The 22,445-nt window shown below is 38.2% G+C and overlaps 1 protein-coding gene across 4 annotated transcripts in view; it reads left to right on the top strand.

The window, feature by feature from the left end:
- The window catches only part of Opa1 (OPA1 mitochondrial dynamin like GTPase), a 73,762-nt gene that overhangs the window by 3,158 nt on the left and 48,159 nt on the right, over positions 1 to 22,445 (top strand). The window contains exons 2-9 of one of the 4 annotated variants that reach the window (XM_028753757.1): positions 1,036 to 1,354; positions 1,976 to 2,072; positions 3,278 to 3,385; positions 3,848 to 3,901; positions 4,713 to 4,780; positions 12,788 to 12,898; positions 17,296 to 17,349; positions 19,970 to 20,074. In XM_028753757.1, the coding sequence (XP_028609590.1) occupies positions 1,036 to 1,354; positions 1,976 to 2,072; positions 3,278 to 3,385; positions 3,848 to 3,901; positions 4,713 to 4,780; positions 12,788 to 12,898; positions 17,296 to 17,349; positions 19,970 to 20,074 (916 nt within the window). The remainder of the gene's footprint in view (positions 1 to 1,035; positions 1,355 to 1,975; positions 2,073 to 3,277; positions 3,386 to 3,847; positions 3,902 to 4,712; positions 4,781 to 12,787; positions 12,899 to 17,295; positions 17,350 to 19,969; positions 20,075 to 22,445) is intronic. The other 3 variants (XM_028753758.1, XM_028753759.1, XM_028753760.1) reach the window with 3 other exon arrangements.

The raw sequence follows: 22,445 nt of genomic DNA, 5'->3' as shown, positions 1-22,445 counted from the left end.
CATCCCCGTGCACCCACAGTGCACACTGTATGCATCCCCGTGCACCCACAGTGCACACTGTATGCATCTCCAGTATGTTATCCTCTGTTCCCAATGGATCATTTCATGGACCCATGGACTGCACTATACCTCCTGTTCTCCCACTTTGATACCATTGCTTTGCATCATAGCTTGTGTTTTCTGCATAGCTGTGTTTTCTGTTATTGGTTACCTCGCCTAGCAGCTTTCCTTTCAGGGCTTTTATAGAGTGTGCAGGTGATATGAGCCTGTTACAGATGCCAGTGTTGATGACAGCTCAGTCTAGGAAGCCTCCTCCTCACACACACATGTACTTGGGAGCCTTATGTCTTCCCTGGCGGATTCCTCAGGTTCCAGAGGTAGTTGCTGGCCTGTTCATCCTTTCACTCTTACGTTTATCTCAGGAATACCTTATTCTGGGGCTGGACTGATGGCTGCTCTTCCATAGGACCTCGGTTTGATTTCCATCACCCATTCGAAGTTCCCCATTCCAGGAGATCCAATGCCTCTCTGGCTTCTGTACAGAAATACCCAAATATGCATGCAGGCAAAGCAGCAATGCACATAGAATAAGTGATGATAAAACTTTTTAAACTTAAAAAAAATGCATGTGTTTCTGTTACCAGCTGTTACAGCTGTTGGTAAAACAAATGGCCACCTCCTCCGTCTTTGGTTTCAGATCCTTGGGGAGCTGTATCACAGCCCACATAGAGTAGATTAACATGTAAAGTCTGGAGTCCGTGTGGCTGGACTTCGTCCACCTTTACTCTCTGCGTTAGTGTCATCTGGGGCAGGTTATATTTACACTTTGTGCCGCATTTTCCTTTAGCTGTAGGATGGGGCTAGTGTGGTTGATTTTTGTGGTAGGGTTTTCAACAAGATTGAGCTGGCACACAGCAAATGTAAACTAGTGTGTGTTGGGGTGTGATTTGTCAGTACACATGTGTGACCTTTTTGTTCATTTTTTAGGCATTGTTGCCTTCTCTGATGTTTCTCTCATTCTTGTTTGTTTTTCAGTGAAGTCTGCCAATCCTTAGTAAAGCATAGCTCTGGAATAAAAAGAAACGTACCGCTCCAAAAACTACATCTGGTTTCACGAAGTATTTATCATTCACATCATCCCGCCCTCACGCTTCAAAGACCCCAACTAAGGACATCATTTCAGCAGTTCTCTTCTCTAACTAACCTTTCTTTACATAAATTGAAACTTTCTCCAATTAAATATGGCTACCAGCCCCACAGGAACTTTTGGCCAGCAAGGTTAGCTGCAAGGCTCTTAAAACTTCGATATATCATACTGGGATCTGCTGTTGGAGGTGGCTATACAGCCAAAAAAGTGAGTTTACTTTCTTACCATAATTCTAATTGTTCCAAAATATTATAGATTTGTATAGCATAGTAGAAAGAAATTGTCATTTTTCTTTAGTGAATAAAATGTAACTAGCTGTTGAAACATTCACTGTATATATGTGTATATGTCCTATGGTGCTTTTTAAATATTAACCATAATTGTAGATGATCTGGAAGATGGAGCCCTGGTCTGGCAGCAAGAACACTTAAATTTGGTTCTAAACATGGCCATTTAGTAGCACAGGAGAGAAAGTCAAGCAGCATGTTCACAGGACTACTTCTGGGCAGCCCTGGGACCAGAGGCAAAGTGACCTCTCTCCCAGTCTTCCTTTTGCTTCACGATGTTACTTAATGCCAGCAAAGGCCCTCTTTGATAGGAATATTTTGACTATTTACATTTCCACATTTGATAGAAGAGTATTTGCTGTCATTCTACATATACAGCTTCTGATTTGCTATTTAAAGACCTGCACTTACATAAATTTGTTCCTTAAAAATTCTATACATGATGCATTCTCCTTGTAGATTGTTTTAATGAACTCGCTTCCTTTTTATATTGGTACATGGCATTTGGATTATCTGATTGACATGCGTTCTTGTCTTTTAGACCTTCGATGAATGGAAAGATATGATACCAGACCTTAGTGACTATAAGTGGATTGTGCCTGACTTTATATGGGAAATTGATGAGTATATTGATTTGGGTTTGTATCATCAACATTAAAAATAACTTTTGGATTGTGAGGGGATGACAGTCGCATTGGTAGTTTTAATGCTTGAGTCTAATATATGATAGTTTTATTTCAGTAATGAAAGTAATAATCTATGAAAGAAAAATTAATTTTTATTACATTTATTTATATGTGTGTGGATATGTATCACACTTGTGTGCACACACATGCAGATGTACATGTGCATTTCAAGGGATGTGTTTAGAGATCAGAAGACATTTTGTGGGAGTCTTTTGAAATTAAAAGGGATCCTGTGGTTACCTATGGGTTGACAGGCCTGGTAAAAAGCATTTTTACCCATTGAGCCATTTTGCCAACCCAGAGGGAAAAGAATATAAGAATAAGTATCCAATAATCTCATTTTTGCATGACTGCCACCCCCTCTTGGACTATTTTCTTCCAGTTTTACTTATTAATTGAATGTGGTTAACATTAGTTTCTTATTTCAGAATTACATAGGCATAAGGAGATGTACCTTCTTGTTTGTGTTTTGTTAGCTAGCACATCCTTTCTGCATTTCCATGCTGCTTGCAGCCTTTCCACATAGCATTTTCAACATGCAACATTGCCTGCACCATACACACTAGAACCCTAAGCTAGCTCTTTTGGTAAACTATCTTGTTTCTACTTTCTACAGCCTAGTTCCTTAAAAGTCTGTTAGTGTGCAAAGTGGCTTCACCCCTTAAAACACTGCCTTTGCCTGTAACAAGTGAGAACAGTCAATAGCTGATGGCAAGTAACTCATGATGAGCTTAAAAATTTTGGAGTCCCTTTTTAAGACACATGGAGGTGGAATTAATCTGCGTAAGTGCCTCATCATAGTACTTCTTAAATGTAGCCATGGTAACAAAGGTATTTTTAGGAAAGGGACAGTTTCTTTTTTTTTTTTTTTTTCAAAAAGAATACATGTTAGTACTGTGTAACATAATGTATTTACCAGTATCTTTGTGTGATGACTGAGAGGCTGGCTTCTGAAGCTAGGCTGCCTGGTCTTGAACCCTGGATCCCTCACTCGCTTGCCCTGTGCTTTAGTTTTTCATCTATGAGTGGAGTAGACAGCAAAGTTGACAGTATTTATAGGACTGGCTTGAGGTGTAAGCAAGTTGACATATTTAGAGCACTAATATTTTTGCTGTATCCTCCCTTGAGACCGTTACTCTTGTTTGATCCCCCCCTAGAGAAGATTAGAAAAGCCCTTCCCAGTTCAGAAGACCTTGCTAATTTGGCTCCTGACCTGGACAAGATTACTGAAAGCCTCAGCTTGTTGAAGGACTTCTTCACTGCAGGTAAGGAGGGGCTTTCATCTAACTTTAAGCCCTAGAGTCTTAGAGGGAAAATACATAGATGGTCTTATTTGTTCTCATCTTTTAAATTAAAACAAATGCAAAAGAATTTTATGTTAACACAAGATAAAAAAAGCACTGTGCACAGTGCTTTTAAATTTTAGCCTAATCAAATCAAAATTTGTAAGAAAACGTGTGTTTAGCTTTTTGTTGATGAGTAAAAACCTATTTCTTCTTGACAGGTAGATGAGACTCCCTATGCGTTTGCTTTTCATAACCACCTCAAACCAGTACTGTTACTTTAAAACAAAATTTAGTCATTGTAGACCATGTGAAGTATAATTTAAAGGGCTTACCCTGACGTATTTGCCCAGTTATTACCCTAATATGATATAAGTCTGGAATCTCAGACATCTTCCTTTACTCGTATTAAATTTTTATTTCCCTTTTGCTGACTTTTTGCAGGTCTCAAATTGGTTAGTGAAGTCATAGAAGCTTCTGGGCCACTTCTCTTGTTAGGTGTGTAACCAGACACTTTTGCTGATCTTAACATGCCTTTTAAATGCTTCTAATAAACTAGTCGCAAATAAAATTGCAGACCAAATTTATAATCCTGCTTATATATGCCGATCTTCAAACCCAGAACTAAGTTAGGCAAACTTATATCTTTTTTAGTGGAAATAGTAAAAGAAATTACATTCATAACAAAGCTGAAATTGCTAAATACACGATTTAAACTTATTAAAAGAAAATTTGCTTAACCAGAGTGTTTTCCTGGAAAAAAATTGAAATGAAAAGTAATTTTAGCTTGTCTCATCTGCCCTGTCATAGTGACATTTAAATTTGCTTTGTACTGTACACATTGTCTGATGGCAGTGGTGCTTGACTAAACTTGTAAATACAGCCTTGTAAAACAATCCTTACCAAAGATTGTCTTGTTTCTATCATAATTCTCATTTCTGTTTTAAAAATTGATTAAGTTTGAGATTTTTTGACATTGATTCCCAGTAATTTTCTTAAAAATAAAAATGTATTCTTTGAAGCTAGTTTGGTTTCTTTTGAGCCATGATGTCGGGTTCAGCGCAGCCTTGGGCTCCTGAGTGTAAGGGCTGGGATCGCAGGCATGCCCTGCCTGGCTGCAGCTTCTTTGGGTTGGTTTTCCCTTTGCAGTGCTGGGGACCCAGTGCATATGAGGTGAGCGCTCTGCCACCGGGCTGTGTCCTCAGTCTCCCCACACCCCACTTACTTTTTAATTGCTTAGATGTAATTGGAATTTAGCTTGGACTGTTGACATCATTGGAGAATTTAAACAAGTGTGTTTATCTTTAAGGTTCACCTGGAGAAACAGCATTTCGAGCAACAGATCATGGATCCGAAGGTGACAAGCATTACAGGAAGGTAAGTATAAAGCAGAACTCATCTCACAGGGAGTCCTGAAAAACTTAGCTTTTCCCTTATTTTTGAAATATGTGAAAATGCTAATGCATTTCTAGAAAACTGCAGGTGTTAATGCAGCTGTTCTGGAATAGAATCAGAGACAGCCTTCCCCCTTCAGTTACGCTCTGTGAAATAACTATTCAAGGTTTGTTATGAAGTATATGTGGGAAAAGCCAGTGTGGACGTTTAAGTGGTCCTCTCTTTCTTGGGGCTTTGCATAAACATGTTCACAGATCTTCAGGAGGACGCAATGTACAGGGCAGACCAGATTTATGCACAGAACATTCTTGCTCTTCTGGAGAGTTACGATAGCTTAGGAGGAAAGAAATGAGAGAATAGAAAGTGAGTTATTTAGTGAATAAGTCAATTCTTACATACTGAGAGCCTACAAGGTTGTGTGTGGAGAGGTGCGTCAGTATTAACACCTCCTGAAACAAATCCATGTGGATACTATGGGGCCGTTGCATATGAAGCGGAGAGAATCGCTGAGCTACAGTCACATGAGTTGCTCTGCATTTCTAGCCATATGCTTCACCATAGCAGTTTGAGTTTTTACTCTGTCATCTTTTTTAACTAGAAAAAGAAATAATTATATATAAAGTTTTGTAAAAATAGTGTCTAGAGAAATAGATTTGTGAGTAAAATAACATTTTATTTAAACATTTTAGTTAAATGTGGACTATTTAGGTTATACTGAGCTTTAAAGCATCATGGGAAAGAAATAATTTTATGATTATTGAAGAGGAGAAAGAAAGAATTTCTGTATTTCTATTTCTTTTCTTTCAACTTGAACCTTTTTTTATGCTATCCCAATTTTTAAATATAGTTCCAATATTTCTTTTTGTTTACTTTTTAGGTAAAGCATACTTCATTTTGAAGTCTTTAATAAAGATAATTTTAATTAAGGGGCACTCTTAATTTTGTATTGGAGGGTAGTGCTAGAATATAGCCTGACAAATGTAGCTTATTTTGAGCCAGAGAAAGCCTTGGCCATGAAAGCCAGTAAACCTCATGAACTGATCCGAGGAGAAGGGCCTTGTGACGGGTCTGGAAGTGTAGAGCCTTGAGCTGCAGTGCTTTGGCCTAAGTCAGAAGACACACCAGGGTGTGCTTTCTCACTCACTCATGTGTTGTGTGATCACTTTGTTCAGACTTGACTCAGGTAAGTCCCCTAAAACTGACAAAATGATGAATGAGTGTTCCCTGCACTAGAGAGGAAGCAAGAAAATGGATCGTGGGGAATTTAATTATTGATATAGATCTGATTTTATTCAATTGACATGAAAATAAAATTGTTGCTTTTTTTTAATATTTTGTCTGTTTGACAGTAAATGCCCCTTGTAGGCTCTTCCTTTATCTTAATTTATGGTAATTACTTTCCCCTATTAAAACTTAGAAGTTGAGGCTGGAGATATGACTCACCTGTTGAGCCCTTCTTGGTCTTGCAGAGGACCCACACCAAGTGGCTTGCCACAGCCTGTAGCTAGTGTCACAGGATCTGACACCCTCTTCTGGAATCCTTGCGTACTTGGACTCATGCACATTTCTACATGCAGACACATACACATGTCCATATAATTTTAAAATATTTATTAAATTGTCTGAGCTTACCAATTATTTTTCAAGTGATTTATTGTAAATATTAAACCTAGAATTGTACCTGTGCTGCTTTTATTACAGATTAAGTCAAATTCTAGAAGATACTAATATGGTGGAAGCGTGTTCAGGTGCAGCAGATAGTTCAGTTCTTGATGCATGCACAGTGTTGTTTCTAAGGTCTGACTCTTGCCTATGATACTTGAGAGTAGTAAGCCTTGTAGACACGGTACAGATTTGTTGGTGTGAGCTGATGAACCTCGCCTACTAAGCGATGCTTGAGTAGCATCATGCAAGGAGAGACTTGAGCCTGGTGGCAGCCTTTTTCACATCATCTAGGCATTAGTTTCTATTTGTTTTATTTTGGTTTGTTTGTGGGGCGTGTTTTGCCTGTGTACCACATGTATGCCCACAGAGACCTAAAAAGGGTTTTAGATCCCCTGAGACTAGAATTAGACTCAGTTGTGAGCTGCTATGTGGGTACTGGGAAGGAAACCTTCATCCTCTAGAAGAGCAGCCTTAACCACTGAACCATCTCTCCAGCCCCCTCAGATGTCAGTTCTAAAGATTTGAGTGGTGCTTGGATGACACCCAGAGTTTCTGGTTACCTTTTAATTGTTTAAGTCTTGAGTCTTAAGATGTACTCGTTAAAATCATAATCGGATCAACAGCCATACCAGCCTGAATGTGCCTGGTTTCACCTATGTTATGTTCAGGATGTGAAGCAGTCATGCTTAAGTTTTTTTTTGTTTGTTTGTTTGTTTTTTTTTTTTTTTTTTTTTTTTTTGGTTTTTCGAGACAGGGTTTCTCTGTGTAGTTCTGGCTGTCCTGGAACTCACTCTGTAGACCAGGCTGGCCTCGAACTCAGAAATCCGCCTGTCTCTGCCTCCCGAGTGCTGGGATTAAAGGCGTGCGCCACCACTGCCCGGCTCATGCTTAAGTTTAATGGTGGTCAGGTTCATGGTTGTGGTTTCTTCTCTACTAGAAATAAAAAAATGTCATGCAAATTGTCTTTTTTAAGATAATAGTAAAGGGAATACATTTCTACAACTAGAACTGAAATAAAGATCCGTTCTCTCTTATAGGTGAGCACTTCCAGAAAAATCTTGGCAGTAGAGGAATAGTTAGGACTGCTCAAAGCCAACTGAAAGAAAAGGGAGCTGAGGGAGCACACTCTCATATCATAGGACCAGAGTCAGACTGAACAGCAAAGTGGGCTGGTGGCTTGTGGGTCCCATCTTGGCTCTCTAGCCTTGTGTGTTTGGTAATTACAGGAGAGAAAGTCCGGAAGGCATATGACACTGCAGAGTCTGAGTAATCAGCGTTCCTTTGCTTTTGCCTGAGCACACAGCTCCTAGATTGTAGACACCATTTGTGCGATGTTGATCAAAAGTTTTGCTATGTATCTTCGTTAACAAATTGAAAGTTTGTTAACAAATTAAAAAGTAAATTCACTTTTAGCTGATGTTACTGAGGCAATGGTTATATTACTCAAAAGTTAAAAGTTTAGGGAAAAGTTTAAAATTTGTATCCACTGGAGGAAATATTTGTGTGAACTTTGTAAAGTCCTTGGAATCTGGAGAACTTGAAACTTTCAGAAGCCAAATTAGGAACTAGAGATATGAGCCTGTTTTAGTGAGTGAGTGGACCCAAGAATTGTCAACAAGCCCCATCAAGTAACCTCAGGTTTGAGGAATTCTTGTTTCCTGCACAGCTAACAGCTACAAGTATAGATTAGATAGATTCTTAGCAAGAATCCTCAGCACAGTGTACTTAATAGATCAGCAATGACTATTAAGATGAATAGAATGGATCTAATGGAATGACTGAGCAGACAGCCGTACAGCATTGCCCAATAAGAAGCATGCTGTGTGTTCAATGTCGTTTAAGAAATAGTATGAACATGTATCAATAAATTATACTGTTGTAGGTAGACCCTTAGAGACAGAAAGATGGAAATTGTAATATTGATAATTACTGAGAGCCATTTTATCTCTTAAAACTATTTGTAGAAAATGTCCAAGTAGTAAATTATATAGTATGCTATTTCTGATTGGAGAAAAGAAAGTATTCTAAAGGGGGAAGACATTTCATTTTGACAGCCAATAACAAGTTTTGCATTCATAAGTATCTTGAGCAATAATATACAAGGAAACCAAGTTTGTTTTTATTTGTTTCGGGCTTTTTGGCTAAAGAAATAGAATTATTCCATTTGGGAAGTACTGCTTAGGAATATTGCATAAAGTTCTTTTTAGTAAACCAAAATGTAGTTTGGCAAATGTTTATCTTATAGGGCCTGATATTAAATATTTTGTTAGGTTTGCAAACCATAATGTCTCTATAAGCTACTCAGCCTGCCTACCATAGGTTGCCAACTCTTTTCTGTGCAGTGATCTAGACACACCTGCCATTGTGCTCTTTGAAATGTAGGTTGATACTGATGAGTCAAAGGCACTTTGAACATAGCTGTGCAGTATTACTAGGTAGTACTGATGGAGATTTTGGAATCACAGGTCCTGGTTTTCCAGTTTCCTAAGCTGTAACCTTGGACAAATTGTTTAGCTTCTCTGAGTTGCTCATTTCCTCTTTTGGAAAAGGAAGCCGCCTTGAAAGGTTATGAGGAGTAACTCCTAAATAAATGTAAAGCTGTTAAGAGTTAAGGGACCAATGACATCACAGGGTCATCACTTTCTGTGACTTGTTGTATGCTAATGATATTTGACATTCTATTCATTCTTCTCCTTGTTTTGTTATGAAGTCTTGTGGAGACTGTGAAAACTGGGAAATGGTTTTTAGGACTAGCCATATACCTTTTAAAGAGCTTTTAAATTATTTTTTTCATTAGTTAAATGTATTTACTTTGCATCTCGATTGAAGCTTCCTAACTAAGACTCCTAACAATAGGGCATATGAAATGATCACCTGTAACCAGGCAAGACTTCCAATGGAGGAATAGAGATACCAACCCAGCCACAAAACCTTCAACCCACAAGTGTTCTGCCTATAAGAGGTGCAGGGATAAAGAGGGAGTAGAAAGTAAGGGAATAGCCTACCAATGACTGGCCCAATTTAAATTACCTTCAACTAGAAACAGGTGATTGATAGGTAAAAATCAGTTGTGTTTGACTTACTCAAGCAACAATACATGCCAAACCCTGTAACATATCTCAGATATGCCAGGCCTTACTTAAGGTGCTAGGTATTCAAATAAACAGTGGCACATTATCTATGGTGCCAGCCACTCAGGAGGCTGAGAAAGGAGGCTTGCTGGAAGCCAAGGCTTTAAGACCTGTCTGGGTGACATAGCATAGATATAGTTAGCCTGTTCCAGCTTTATAACAGAAATGCCATAAATGGCTGTATTATAACCAACAGAAGTGTATTCCTCTCAGTGCTGGAGCTGGGATATGAGATTAAGGTGCTGGTGAGTGTGACGTCTGGTGAGCATTGTCTGTATACCTGACAGAAGAGGCTAGGCAGCTCCTGGAGTCTCTCTGATAAGAACACTTAACCTGGAGGCCTTGGGACCTCATCACCATGCAGAGGCCGTTGAGGGTTAGGTTTCACTATGTATTTGTGGGAGCTAATGTTTAGATCATTGGAATATTAGTTCAAATTTATTAAAATCTTTTTCACCAAACTCATTAAACCTTAAACTAGTAATTTTAGTTGTTTTGTAGAATTCTTGTTAGAACTAATTTTCTTGATTTGATGCTGTCATTTTTTATAACTGTAAATGTTCCTGAAGCATGAGACAAAGTTATAGTGTTAAAGCACAATGTGCAGAATATTAAAGAACAAACCTTCTGAGCCAGGCATAGTGGCGCATCCCTTTAATGACAGCACTTGGCAGATCTCTGTGAGTTCAAGACCAGCCTGGTCTACAGAGCCAGTTCCAGGCCAGCTAGAATTATGTGGTGAAACCTGTCTCAAAGAGGGGCTTTATTTTATAAACTATAAGTGGTAAATTATAGAAATTACGTTCTATAATTGTTAATCCATAATTGTGATTTGTAACAATTACTGTCTGTATTTTATATATAATAGCTGCTAAATAACTGTTTCTTGAGAGCAAAGAGTTCAAGCTTGGAGAATGTTCACTGGCAAAGATGTGTTTTGTACATCTGAGGCTACATCTGGTCCATCTGTCTCTGCTGTTCTTCATGCTCAGAGATTAGCAGTGATACAGCTTATGATTTGGTGCTTAAAGTTGGGGAAAGGTGATCTTAAGATGCATAGTATAGTGTCAGTAGTTTTTTTCTGTGTCTAATTCTTGTTTTCTCCTACTTTTTTTTAGGAGGTAACAGTTACTTTCACCTAACTTCACATAACAGTGCTTCAGTAGCAGACTTGGAAGGAGAGTGAGGTGTCACTAGAAAGAGTATTTCCTGGTAGTTTAACAGATTCGATCATAATAACTGTACAGCTGTGCTTAGACATAAGCAGTGACTCAGGGTGGGGCAGTTAAGCTAAGCCAAAATCACTCGATAGTTTATAAGATAGAGTATTAGTGGTAAGTAAATATTAACAGATATGCTACCAGGTGTGTCCAGCCTTTTGACACTGTGACACTGGTTGTGGTCTACAAAGTTCACATTTGAAAACTGCAAAAAAAAAAATTCCAACAACAACAAAAGCCTCATACAAATGCAGTGTTTTATGTAAGATTGTGATTTTGTGTCATGCTGAATATGAAGTTTGGACACACCTTCAGGCTCACATAGGAAGCCTTCTTTAAAGACAGTTGTTTTTGTGTGATCTGAGCAGTTGGGTAGCTGGAATACATGATAATCCAGATAAATGAGCAGGTGGATAACACTGTTAAATTATTTTTGTTATTTAATGTATGGAATGACAAAAATTATGGGATAATGAAGATAGTTGGTAGGTGACTTTGACAGATTTGTCAATGATATATATATATACATATATATATATATGTGTGTGTGTATATATATATATATAAAATCTTAAAAGGTAGCATCAAGTTTTATGAGTATCTTTTATACTATTGAATCTGGAAACGTTGAAATTTCAAGCTTCATTTATCCTTTGATTTGCTGTAAATCAGTCAGTTTCATTCATTGTCTGATATTGACAATAATCATAGTATCAAAACTAAGAATAAGACAGAATCCCCAAATTTTCTATCAATCCTTCTATTACTGTAGTGCTACACGCCCCCTGTATTATTTTGGGGGCCTCTTTTATGATTACCTAAGTTCTTGGGTTATGTAAGGTAAATTAAGTAAGCCCTTGGGTGAACCCACAAACTAAAATTTGAACATAGCATAAATCAGTATTTTTATAGTAAGAAATTTTCTGACAGTACAAAGCATGGTATTTTTTTACTATTATTTTTTTTTAAATCTAAAGCTCTGAAGTTCTGGTTTAGGTTGTTTTAGTAATTACTAGCTTTCTTACCTTTAGTTTTATGACTTGGTAAGTCTGAGCCCATTGGTTCTTACACACTACACTATTCAAATTGGTTGTTCATTGCAACTTCACTGGCTTGATTTTTCTGATTGAGAAACCATCAATCTGGTACCATCACTGTTGATTCTTAGTTGTCTTTTCCTCCATATGTCTCAAGATTGGCCTTCTCATAGGCCAGCAATTTACAACACAGAGGCACCCGCCCCCTTTCCTTAGTAACCAGCACCTGCCACTCTGAAGTGCTGCACAGAAGACCACATGGGTTTAGGATTGTGGCACATGTAAACGCAGTGTAATCACAGTCTACCAGCTTAACCTTTAATGATTGAGTAGAGTCAGTGTTAGAGAGAAAAAAGGTAATGTGGCTCAAACTGGCTCTTTTCAGTTTTCGTAATAACTGTATTGTCTCGGTATCTTAATTATGGTTTTTTAAGTAATTGGTATGTGCTCAGTTACTTTCTCAGAGCCTGTTTCTATGTCAGAACAGCTCATAAAAAGTGAAGAAAATGCAGTCAAATTGCCTATGTAGTGTTTCAAGTCAACTGCATACATTAGTGCACATTGACAATTTTATAAAGGGTTTTACCGAGAAATCCAGGGACCTGCCATGCCAGCCTTCTTGTGCATGCCCTCCTTGTGCAGTCTAGCTTCACTCTGTTGACTGGCTGGCTGGCTGGCTGCTGAGTCAGCAGTTATTGCACTCTCACTTTTTAAGCCATGCTGTTTTGCTTTCCTGAGACATCCAGTTTTACTGAGGGGAAAATGAAGTGCAGTGCAGAGCCCACTTGTGGGACACCACTCTAGATGTGTGAGTTTCCATTTTTGTTTTAAGCTATCCATCCCCTGTCTTGCATCTGTTCTTCTGTTGTGCCCTTTGGTTTAACATTGTTCTCCCTCCCCAATTTTCCTCTTCTCCTCATTGTAAACTCATGGCAGGGTCTGCTTGGTGAGCTCATTCTCTTACAACAGCAAATTCAAGAGCACGAAGAGGAAGCACGCAGAGCTGCTGGCCAGTATAGCACGAGCTATGCCCAACAGAAACGCAAGGTGATGGATGGTTTAAGGGGCTACTGATACGTCACACTAATCCGCCAATTCTGCCAAGATCATATCACCCTAGTCTGTTGATGGACTCCAATCATTGGAAATTATTTTTAACAAAGTAAATTAAAAAGATACATCATACCCCCTCAAGTGGATAGTGTAGCCAAAGCCCACCATAGAAGCTCAAGCATAGCAATTTAGGTTATCTGTGAGAGTCTATACATTTGCATTTAGAGTGAAATTATGAATAGTTGTTTATATGGTACAGTTGACTCACTCAAATAATTGGGTATTGAAGTTATACGAAATCCTTTAAAGTGCACTTTTAACCATTAGGTCAAAGTGCCATAGGGTCGGCCCCTTTATCCTGTACAGACTTATCACAATGAGATAAGTATAATGATTATGCATTTATATGCAGAAATTATCTCATCTCTTAGAGAATTTTTTAAGCAAGATCAGAGAAGTATTAAAGCAGTGTACAAGCTATCCAGGAAAAGGAATCAATCATATAGTTAGCTTCTCATTTGCTCTTGTATCTAAATCAAGGGACGTTACAGATGCAGGTTTGGTACAATGCTTCTACTGGCTAATCTTGGTGGTAGTTAATGCTTGAGAGTTCTCAGCATAATTTCATGTTTGCTTAATGTCATTCCTGCCTTTTCTCAATTCCGTGGCTGTGCAACCAAAAACTATGTACTGTTCAGTTTTCAGTGGATGGATAAAATATGTAGAAAAAGAAAACAAGTTATTTCATCTTTGTGATTAAAGGAGATTTAGCTGGGTGATGGTGATGAAAACCTTTAATCCTATCACTTGGGAGGCAGAGGCAGGTGGATCTCTGAGTTCAAGGCCAGCCTGGTCTACAGAGCAAGTTCTAGGACAGCCAGGGCTATAAAAGTGAAGCCCTGTCTCAAAGGGGATTGGGGGTCGGGGGGAAGATTCTTGACTTGAGGAAGGACTTATTTTAAACATTCTGTGTTTACATATGTTGTAAATGTATCATTTGAATTTTCTAAGCAGGTAGATGCCTTCACTGAGCCATCCATACCATAGCTTTGTCACAGAAAGAAGTGGGAGGAGTTTGTGTGTTCTGGATTGTTACTTAGAAATATGAATATGGTACAGTTACAATTTGGTCTTTTTTCATAATAATAAGATTGAAATGAGGCCCATCTGCCTGCCATTGTAAGATATAAGATGCAGTTTAAGACTAATGCTTCTAAGTCTGACCATTCCAGGGATATAAGTAATAAATTCTGGCTGATTTTCTGAGAGTCTGGACATGAATGTTCAGTTTAGGCCTGCTTTACAGGTCTGTCTTCAGACTTAAGAACATCTGTCACTCCTGGTCTGTTTACATGGTTATTTACTTGACCCTGTAGTTCCTTTCTGGCAGTTTGTGAAGGACAGTGACAGAGCTGCACTTCTGTCTGGTTTGTTTGTAAAGGAGCACCTAGTGGCTCACCAACCAGGGCTTGTTCCTGCCCATTGTGTAGTTGCCTTGTGTGAAAGTTAGTGGGCCTTTAAAAATAATTTATGCTATTCCATAATGAGCCCATTCTTACAGTCCTGAAAAACTAGTTCCTTACCTTGTCTTCCTTTGCTCCCTGATCACAGTCAAAATCTATATTCCTGAGATTTTTATCATTCTAGGGATTTAAGGTTTTCATGAGGCCTAAAATAAACCATAGGCACTTTTAAGTCCTTTAAGTAATTATTTCTTTGTTCTTGAAAATCTAGGTCTCTGTTTTTTAATATTTTGTTAGAAGTAAAATGTTTGCCTGTATTTTCTAAGCAAAAGAGATAACCAGAGGCAGGAGGTGTTGATAGTTTTCCTCCTTATGAATATGTACACAGAATTTTCCAGAGATTCTCAGATACATGCTTCTGTATTTCCGAACAGTCACAGTAACTTAGTAGGAGGAAATAAGTTCTAAAGTCAGTGCTCTTCTCATGCGGACCTAAGGGTTTCTCTTTGACATGAGTTCATTGTGCGGAAGATCCCACCCCTTCTCCATCAGGTTCACAGCCTTGGAATTGTAGAAATGCTCTGGTTCAACACCATTGGTTTCATTCCTGTCAGGGTGACTTTAAAATTCATTTCATAGTAAAAACTAAATATATTACATGGCAGAGCATGTCTTATGTTGTAAATAGCTGAGCTTTACTAGTAAAGCTATTGGAAGAAAATATATCCAAGCTGTCTAAAAAGGTAGCGGGAGACCAGGCCTCACAAGCATAAAGATCTGAGTTTGATCCCCAGAACCCATGTGGTAGTGTCCCAGTGCTGGGCCAGCAGAGATAGGCTCCCTAGGGCTCCCTCGCCAGCCAGCCGAGTCTAAGTGGAGAGCTCTAGAGCAGTAGAGATCCTTTCTCTAAGGGGGGTACAGTGTCCCTGGCACCAAGCTAGTCTTCTGGCCTCCACACACATGGACTCAGGCATACACATGTGCGTACACATACACACACAGGCCCGTGGGCATTAAAAAAATAACTACAATAAATGATAGATTAGAAATAGCTCGTGCTAGTCTCTAAGAGAACATGTAAAAGTTATATTCACACCAATCTTTAAACCTAAGAATTTTCATCCTAGCTCTTAGGGGGAAAATGAGATCTCAGTTCTGTCTATAGCACCTATTTTAAAACATTAATTTTGATCCTTTTTAAATGAAACAGCTAAGAAGTATGCCTTTTTGTAATATTCTAATTAATTGTTTTGCCTTCTTATGTAGTCTTTTATTTTAACCAAACTACTTATGTTAACATTTTAACTTTTTAATTTAATTATTTTAGTTTTTTAATTATTATTCCACATGCTGAGTAACATTGAATTTTTTGATAGTAATTCAAGGTATATTTCAGAAAATCTCTCAATTTACATTTAAAACCCAAAGCTAATTATGGTGGCAAACACCTTAAAGCCCAGCACTTGGGAGGCAGAAGCAGAGCAATCTCTTAGCCTGAGGCCAGCCTGATCTACATAGTGAGACTCTGCCTCAAAAAGAAAAAGTTAAGCAAGAACAGTTGAAAGTAGCAGTGTTTATATATCTTACAGTAGGTTCACTACAGTCGGATGAAGATTTAGTAGAAGAAAGTAACTCACAGTGCTTTTGAAATGAACCAGGAACTTAATCTACATCCAAATGTTTGATCATACTTTTAACAGAATGATGGCATGCCCTGTGATCTTTTGTGTAGTGCTCTGACTTGTATTGGTCCTTTGGGTCTTGTTCTTTGGGCTGTGGGCTCTTTGATTTGCCTGGCTCTTCCTCACATTTTAAGAGACTTAATAATTCTTGTCCAGTCTACCTGAGTACACATAATCAAAATGAAAATGTAACTATCAGCAAGTCTCTTTCCACTCAAGGCTAAAAACAAAATTTCTGTTACAAAATCTCATTTCAAAATAATTTTATGTTTCAAACATACACATTTAAGGAGAAAAATGTATTATCATCTATGAAAATGGAGAGATTTTAGAAAGGTTACTTAGAATTCAGAGTTAAAAATCTAAAAATAACATTTTGTAGCAGGGACAAGATTTATTAATGTCTGCCTCAATAAAGAATTCATTTAAGATCTGAGGAAGACAGCTCTGTGCCCTGCCAAGAAGTCAGTGCACACTTGTGTGAACTTGCCATAAGTGACATCGTTTTCATTGTATTTTCTGCTTCTTGTATTGTGACTACTTTAAACTCCGTTATACCATGATACTTGGTAGCTTTTAAAATAGTTCGTCTTAGAACTATTCATAATGATTTGAAGTAGTTTGCATAATACCTGTGCATTTTATTTTTTATGTTCAAAACAGCTTTAGTTGCTTAACTGGTTTCCTTTCTACAGACATCTCTGCTCTGTTGAAAGTTAGCTGCTGTTGCATTGGAATTGAATTTAAAAACAAGCCTCTGGCTCCACTTACCTCTCTGGAGATGCTAATTATTCTCCATATTTGTTATACACATCTCTGTTGATAATGAGGAAGCTGAAAGTAGTTCTTTAGAAGATACACTGTAACCAGTGAGCTTTTTCAGTAGCTGAATGCAGTAACATATATGGTCTCCCTATACTTGTTTCTGGAAAAATGGTAGTGCTCAAAGACATTAGGTTCCTGTGCAAGCTCCTGATAGAGTAAGCCCAGATGTTCATCTCCACTGTTTCTAACAAGTCTTTCATAACAGATGACTAGCGTGGTAACAGGACAGTGACTCCTTGATGTTTCTATTTTATAAGATTTTGATGAACTGTTCTTATTGATGAGTACAAGTTTTTTATTATCTTAAACAATTCACCTGATTTAAATTTTATTTTAAATATGCTTATACTTAGTGCTGCTTTAAAACTTCAGCTTATTATATATTGTATGTAACCCTAATTAATCTGTTTTAAATATTTAGGTGTCAGACAAAGAAAAGATTGACCAACTTCAAGAAGAACTTCTGCATACTCAGGTAACTGGTCAGTAAGAGAAGCTAGCACTTCTTTCCTTGGAAGCTGAGCCCAGGGCATCACAAATTAGGGCAAGCACTGTGACAGCCTCAGCCCCAGCAACTTCTTTAGAGATGTAGACAGTGTATTCCTTTTCCAGTGAAGCAAAAGTTGCAGTACTTAATGTCAGGCCCTTACCTCTAGCAGTAATTTTTGTATGTACGAAAGCTAATTGAGAAATAGGGAATAAAGAGGAAATCAAATGAGTACCAGGTTAACTCATTTGTATAGAGATTCCTATTTGGAGTGAATCTCATTCTGATTTTAAAGATTAACTATTGTGGGGGGTCGAGGGGGGATGGATGAAAGTATTTGTCCTTATATAATCTGATGCTTATATTGTCACTTTGCTAGGCTAGATACAAAGTAAAGAAATTTGAGACTTCACATATTTCTAATGAATCCCCAAACCCCTTTCGTTTTTTTCTTTGAATCCTGAAATCAATATAATTTTTTTTTCTAAAGATATTTCTGGTGGTATAAACTGATTGACCTTTTAGGGTTAATGATAAAAATCATTATTTAAAAATCATTTCTATACAATGTAATGAGTAGCTACCTTCCTGGTATAAACTTTTCCAACAGCAGTTATTCTATATAAATAACATCATTAAAACTTATTTTTATAAGCCAAAAGACATACTTATCATCTTGGGTCTTTTTAGTGAAAACATACAAGAAGGAGTAATCTGAATGAAATGAAATGAAATAGCTAGTATATTCCTGGTGCATGGCTTTCCTTCATCTGCTCATGGAGTCCCATGTCTAACTGCACTAAAGCACCTGTGCTTTGGCTAGCCCCTGTGTTTCTTGAGGCCTCTCTGCCATGCGTTAAGAATCGTTACCCTCGGGACTGGAGAGATGGCTCAGTGGTTAAGAGCACTGACTGCACTTCCAGAGGTCCTGAGTTCAAATCCCAGCAACCACATGGTGGCTCACAACCATCTGTAATGAGATCTGATGCCCTCTTCTGGTGTGTCTGAAGACAGCTACAGTGTATTCATATATAATAAATAAATAAATCTTTAAAAAAAAAAAAAAAAAAAGAATCGTTACCCTCCTTACTGCCCAGATCACTGCTGCCTTACAGTGTATTCAATAAGCTAGTCTTTTTAAACAATAAGTTTTGGGTTGTTTTGTTTTGTTTTGTTTTTTAATTATGTGAGTGCTCTATTTGCATGTACACCTGCATGCCAGAAGAGCATCAGATCCCATGTGGTTTTTGGGAACTGAACTCAGCACTTTTAGAAAAGCAGACAGTGCTCTTCACCACTGAGCCATCTCCCCAACCCCTAAAAGACCCTTTTATCTTTCCAAAACACTATTTCAAGATCTCAGTAACTGTATGGCTAGTGACTGTTTTCTAAACAGCAAAGAAATACTAGAGGTTTACTACCTTTATGGGCTATAAAAGAATGCTTTACAAAATATGTTTATCATACAAGCAAGTAGTTGTATTTGTGCCATGCCATGAGGCCCAGCTTGTACATTGTAGCACTTTGGTTTCCTGTTATTTACCATTTTCTCAGGAGTTTAAGAACTAAAAAGTCTAAGAAATGTTTTGCATGTTGTGATATAGGCTGTACATCTAAGCATTCTGCTAATTATAGGGAAGTGTGTCCTTAATTTTTTGGGAGATGACTAGTTTCAACAGCTCACCATGAAAAGCAAAGTGGGTTGCCATTTTGCTAATTTGAAATAACCTGCAATAAGTTGATTTTCTTTTTTTTTTTTTTTTTTTTTTTTTTTTGGTTTTTCAAGACAGGGTTTCTCTGTGTAGTTCTGGCTGTCCTGGAACTCACTTGGTAGACCAGGCTGGCCTCGAACTCAGAAATCCGCCTGCCTCTGCCTCCCAAGTGCTGGGATTAAAGGCGTGCGCCACCACCGCCCGGCTAAGTTGATTTTCTTAATTATATGTTTTTATGTCAGTATTTTAAGCACAAACAAACTTCTCCAGACATGGGCATTTGACTGAATCTAGAAGAATGTAGGCCACTTACTCAGGTAGATGTGTTTAAATGCTTTTTCATCCCCACACAAGATGACCTTAGGGAAGCTGCCAGGAGTTCCTAACTTTATGTTTCCTGCCTGTAGAGCATCTCCTTCTGGGTGTTTTCTGGTGAAGGGGTCATCACATGAAGATGTTTAGGTGTTACTTGTTCATGTTGTATATCATATCATCTTTGTTAAAATAATGTCCAAATGAGAATAATTTAAGTTTTACCCATAGCCTTGTATTGAAGACTCTATTTTTGAAATCATAGAAAATATTGTTTCTAAGGATAGTCCAGCTTCTTTAACTTCTTAATTTTTTTAGTGTTTTTAAATTATTTCTTCAACACAGGAAGCAAATAATTTTAAGTTAAATGCTCAATTATAATGGAAAAGTATGGATTTCACTGCTTGCTTGAAATAATCAATTTTATTTTCTCTATATTGTCATGGAGAATTTAAATGTAAAAATAATAAGTGTAACTAGTTAAGTCATACAACTTTAGAATTTTGGAAGATTTTGATTAGACTTAATATTTATTTGTTTGCTGATCTTTTTCTTACACAGTCATGTGTATTGTCTTTTTGCAGTTAAAGTATCAGAGGATCTTGGAACGTTTGGAAAAGGAAAACAAAGAGCTGAGGAAATTGGTACTGCAGAAGGATGACAAAGGCATCCACCATAGGAAACTCAAGGTGCTTTATCTAACTTTAGTAGTTCTCAGACATTGACATTTGTCATTGCGTGTGAAATAATGAATCTTCTAATTTATCTTTTTTAAAAAGTATTATGTGTATGAGTGTTTTACTGGCATGTAGATCTATGCAGCACCTGCATCTCTGGTGCCTGTGGAAGGCAGAAGAGGGCCTCAGATCCCCTGGAACTGTGGTCACAGATGGTTGTGTAAGCTGATGTGTGGGTGCTGGGAAGTGAACCTGCATCCTCTGGAAGAGCAGCCCATGCTCCAAACCACTGAGCCATCACTCCGTCCCCTAAATGATAAAACACTTTAATAAATTATGAAGCATATTATCGTCTTTTCACTTCTAGACAGTAAATATTTCATAAATTGTGGTGTCCAAATCCATTATATATTATGCCCAAAAGATCTTCATATTTTAATAGGACTTTCTTATGAATCAGTCTATTTTAATAAAATACCTAGGTTATCTTCAGGCTTAATTCTCATATTTATAAAATTGGGATTCTTTTAAATACTTTTTAAAAGTTATTATGTACGCATATATATGTGTGTGCCATGGGCATGGGTGTGTGTGTGTGTGTGTGTGTGTGTGTATGTGTGTATGTGTGTGTGTGTTGGGGGTTGGTTCTCCCTTACCTCCTTTACTGGGTTCCATGAGTTGAATTCAGGTCACCAGGCTTGTATGTATGGTATGTGCCTTTACGTGCTGAGCCATCTTGCCTGCCCCAAATTAGGATTTGTAGTTTACCAAATACTTATGTGGCTCATCCCACGGTTGCCTTACTAGTATTTCGATTTGATTTGTCTTTGGTTTTGAATTTTAACTCTTATTTTCCAGGGGAAGTTTTCTACTACAGCAATTAAATGTTTAAAAATAAGTGTATATTGATATTGTCATCAACATATTGTTAATTACCATATCAATAAGTAAGTCATACTATTGCCACAGACTCAAGCTAGATGTGTTAAGTTGATGTGGTTCTTTTAACTTGAAAGTTTAATACTGTAATCATTGTCTCAGGATAAGTAAAAAATGAGTTGCTGCAGGATTCTAGAGTCATAGTGGATCATGCCACATGTTCTAGAACCAAGACCGGAGATGTCTCTCTAGTTTAACAAACATGCTTTAGTAGCTTTGGCTCTAAGTCACCATCACCCAGTGTGGGAAAGCCTGGCTGTTTTACAGCTGCCAGCCACTGAAAGTCATGCTCAAGTGTTAGGAAACAGCTATTTTAGAAATGGGGCTTTCCCTCATGAGCGACAATGGGGAAATGTGCTTATTTTTAGGCAGATATGAGAGCACCTGTCTGCCATATAGGAGTCTCTATGTATTAAGAGGCAAAAGCATAGCCAGGCGTTGGTGGCGCACGCCTTTAATCCCAGCACTTGGGAGGCAGAGGCAGGCGGATTTCTGAGTTCGAGGCCAGCCTGGTCTACAGAGTGAGTTCCAGGACACCCAGGGCTACACAGAGAAAACCTGTCTCGGAAAAAAAAAGAGGCAAAAGTATGCTTAAACATTCATAGCGTTCCCACTAGCCTTACTTAGTATGCTTTATGGGTACCCTTTGTTCTCAGACATATGTGTGTTTGTTCCTTAGATAGTTTACTGGAAGCTGTTGTATTCGTGACTCCATGCTCAATCCTGGTGTCCAGAAAAAAGCAATGGAGGACATTTGTCCTTTGCTGCATGCATTGCAGCCTTCCCAGTTCTTAGGGTACATAGGCTCTCCTGCTTGAACACTGACCCCTGACCACTTCCCTACTCTGTTCCAGGCTCTCCCATGCACGTGCTCCCTGTCCTCTCTCCCACGCATGTGCTCCCTGCCCTCTCTCACACATGTGCTCCCTGCCCTCTCTCACACATGTGCTCCCTGCCCTCTCTCACTCATGTGCTCCCTGCCCTCTCACACGCATGTGCTCCCTCCCTGCTCTTCACTGTCATGTACTTCCTGCCTTCTACTTCTTCCCCTCCTTCTCTGTTCTTCTCACATAGCCTGGACTTGGCAGAGTGTGATTTCTCTGTCTGTCTGTTGATAACCCGGCCATGTATTTGACTCTTATGGTTAGTTCATTAATGTTAATAGCTTTCTCTTTTACTTTCTAACTAGATTATGATATCCTAAATTAATAAATAAACTGAAGAAGTGGCATTAATTCTTTTTTTATTTATTTTTAAATCAAATTGTAATTTTTACTTATTCACACAGTGGTTATAAACACAAAAAGGCAGGATGTGGGGAAGGGGATGACACCGGAGCATGGGTGTTCAGGGGGAGTACATATATCTTTCAGAACAGGGTATCGGCTGGGTGAAGGTTCAGGGGACAGGTCACTATGACTCTGCCTATGATTCACTTGTCCTT

The sequence above is a fragment of the Grammomys surdaster genome, unplaced genomic scaffold, assembly GCF_004785775.1.
Source record: "Grammomys surdaster isolate TR1022 unplaced genomic scaffold, NIH_TR_1.0 125956, whole genome shotgun sequence".
In the NCBI taxonomy this organism is placed as follows: Eukaryota; Metazoa; Chordata; class Mammalia; order Rodentia; family Muridae; genus Grammomys; species Grammomys surdaster.
This window is presented reverse-complemented; position numbering and strand designations above follow the sequence as displayed.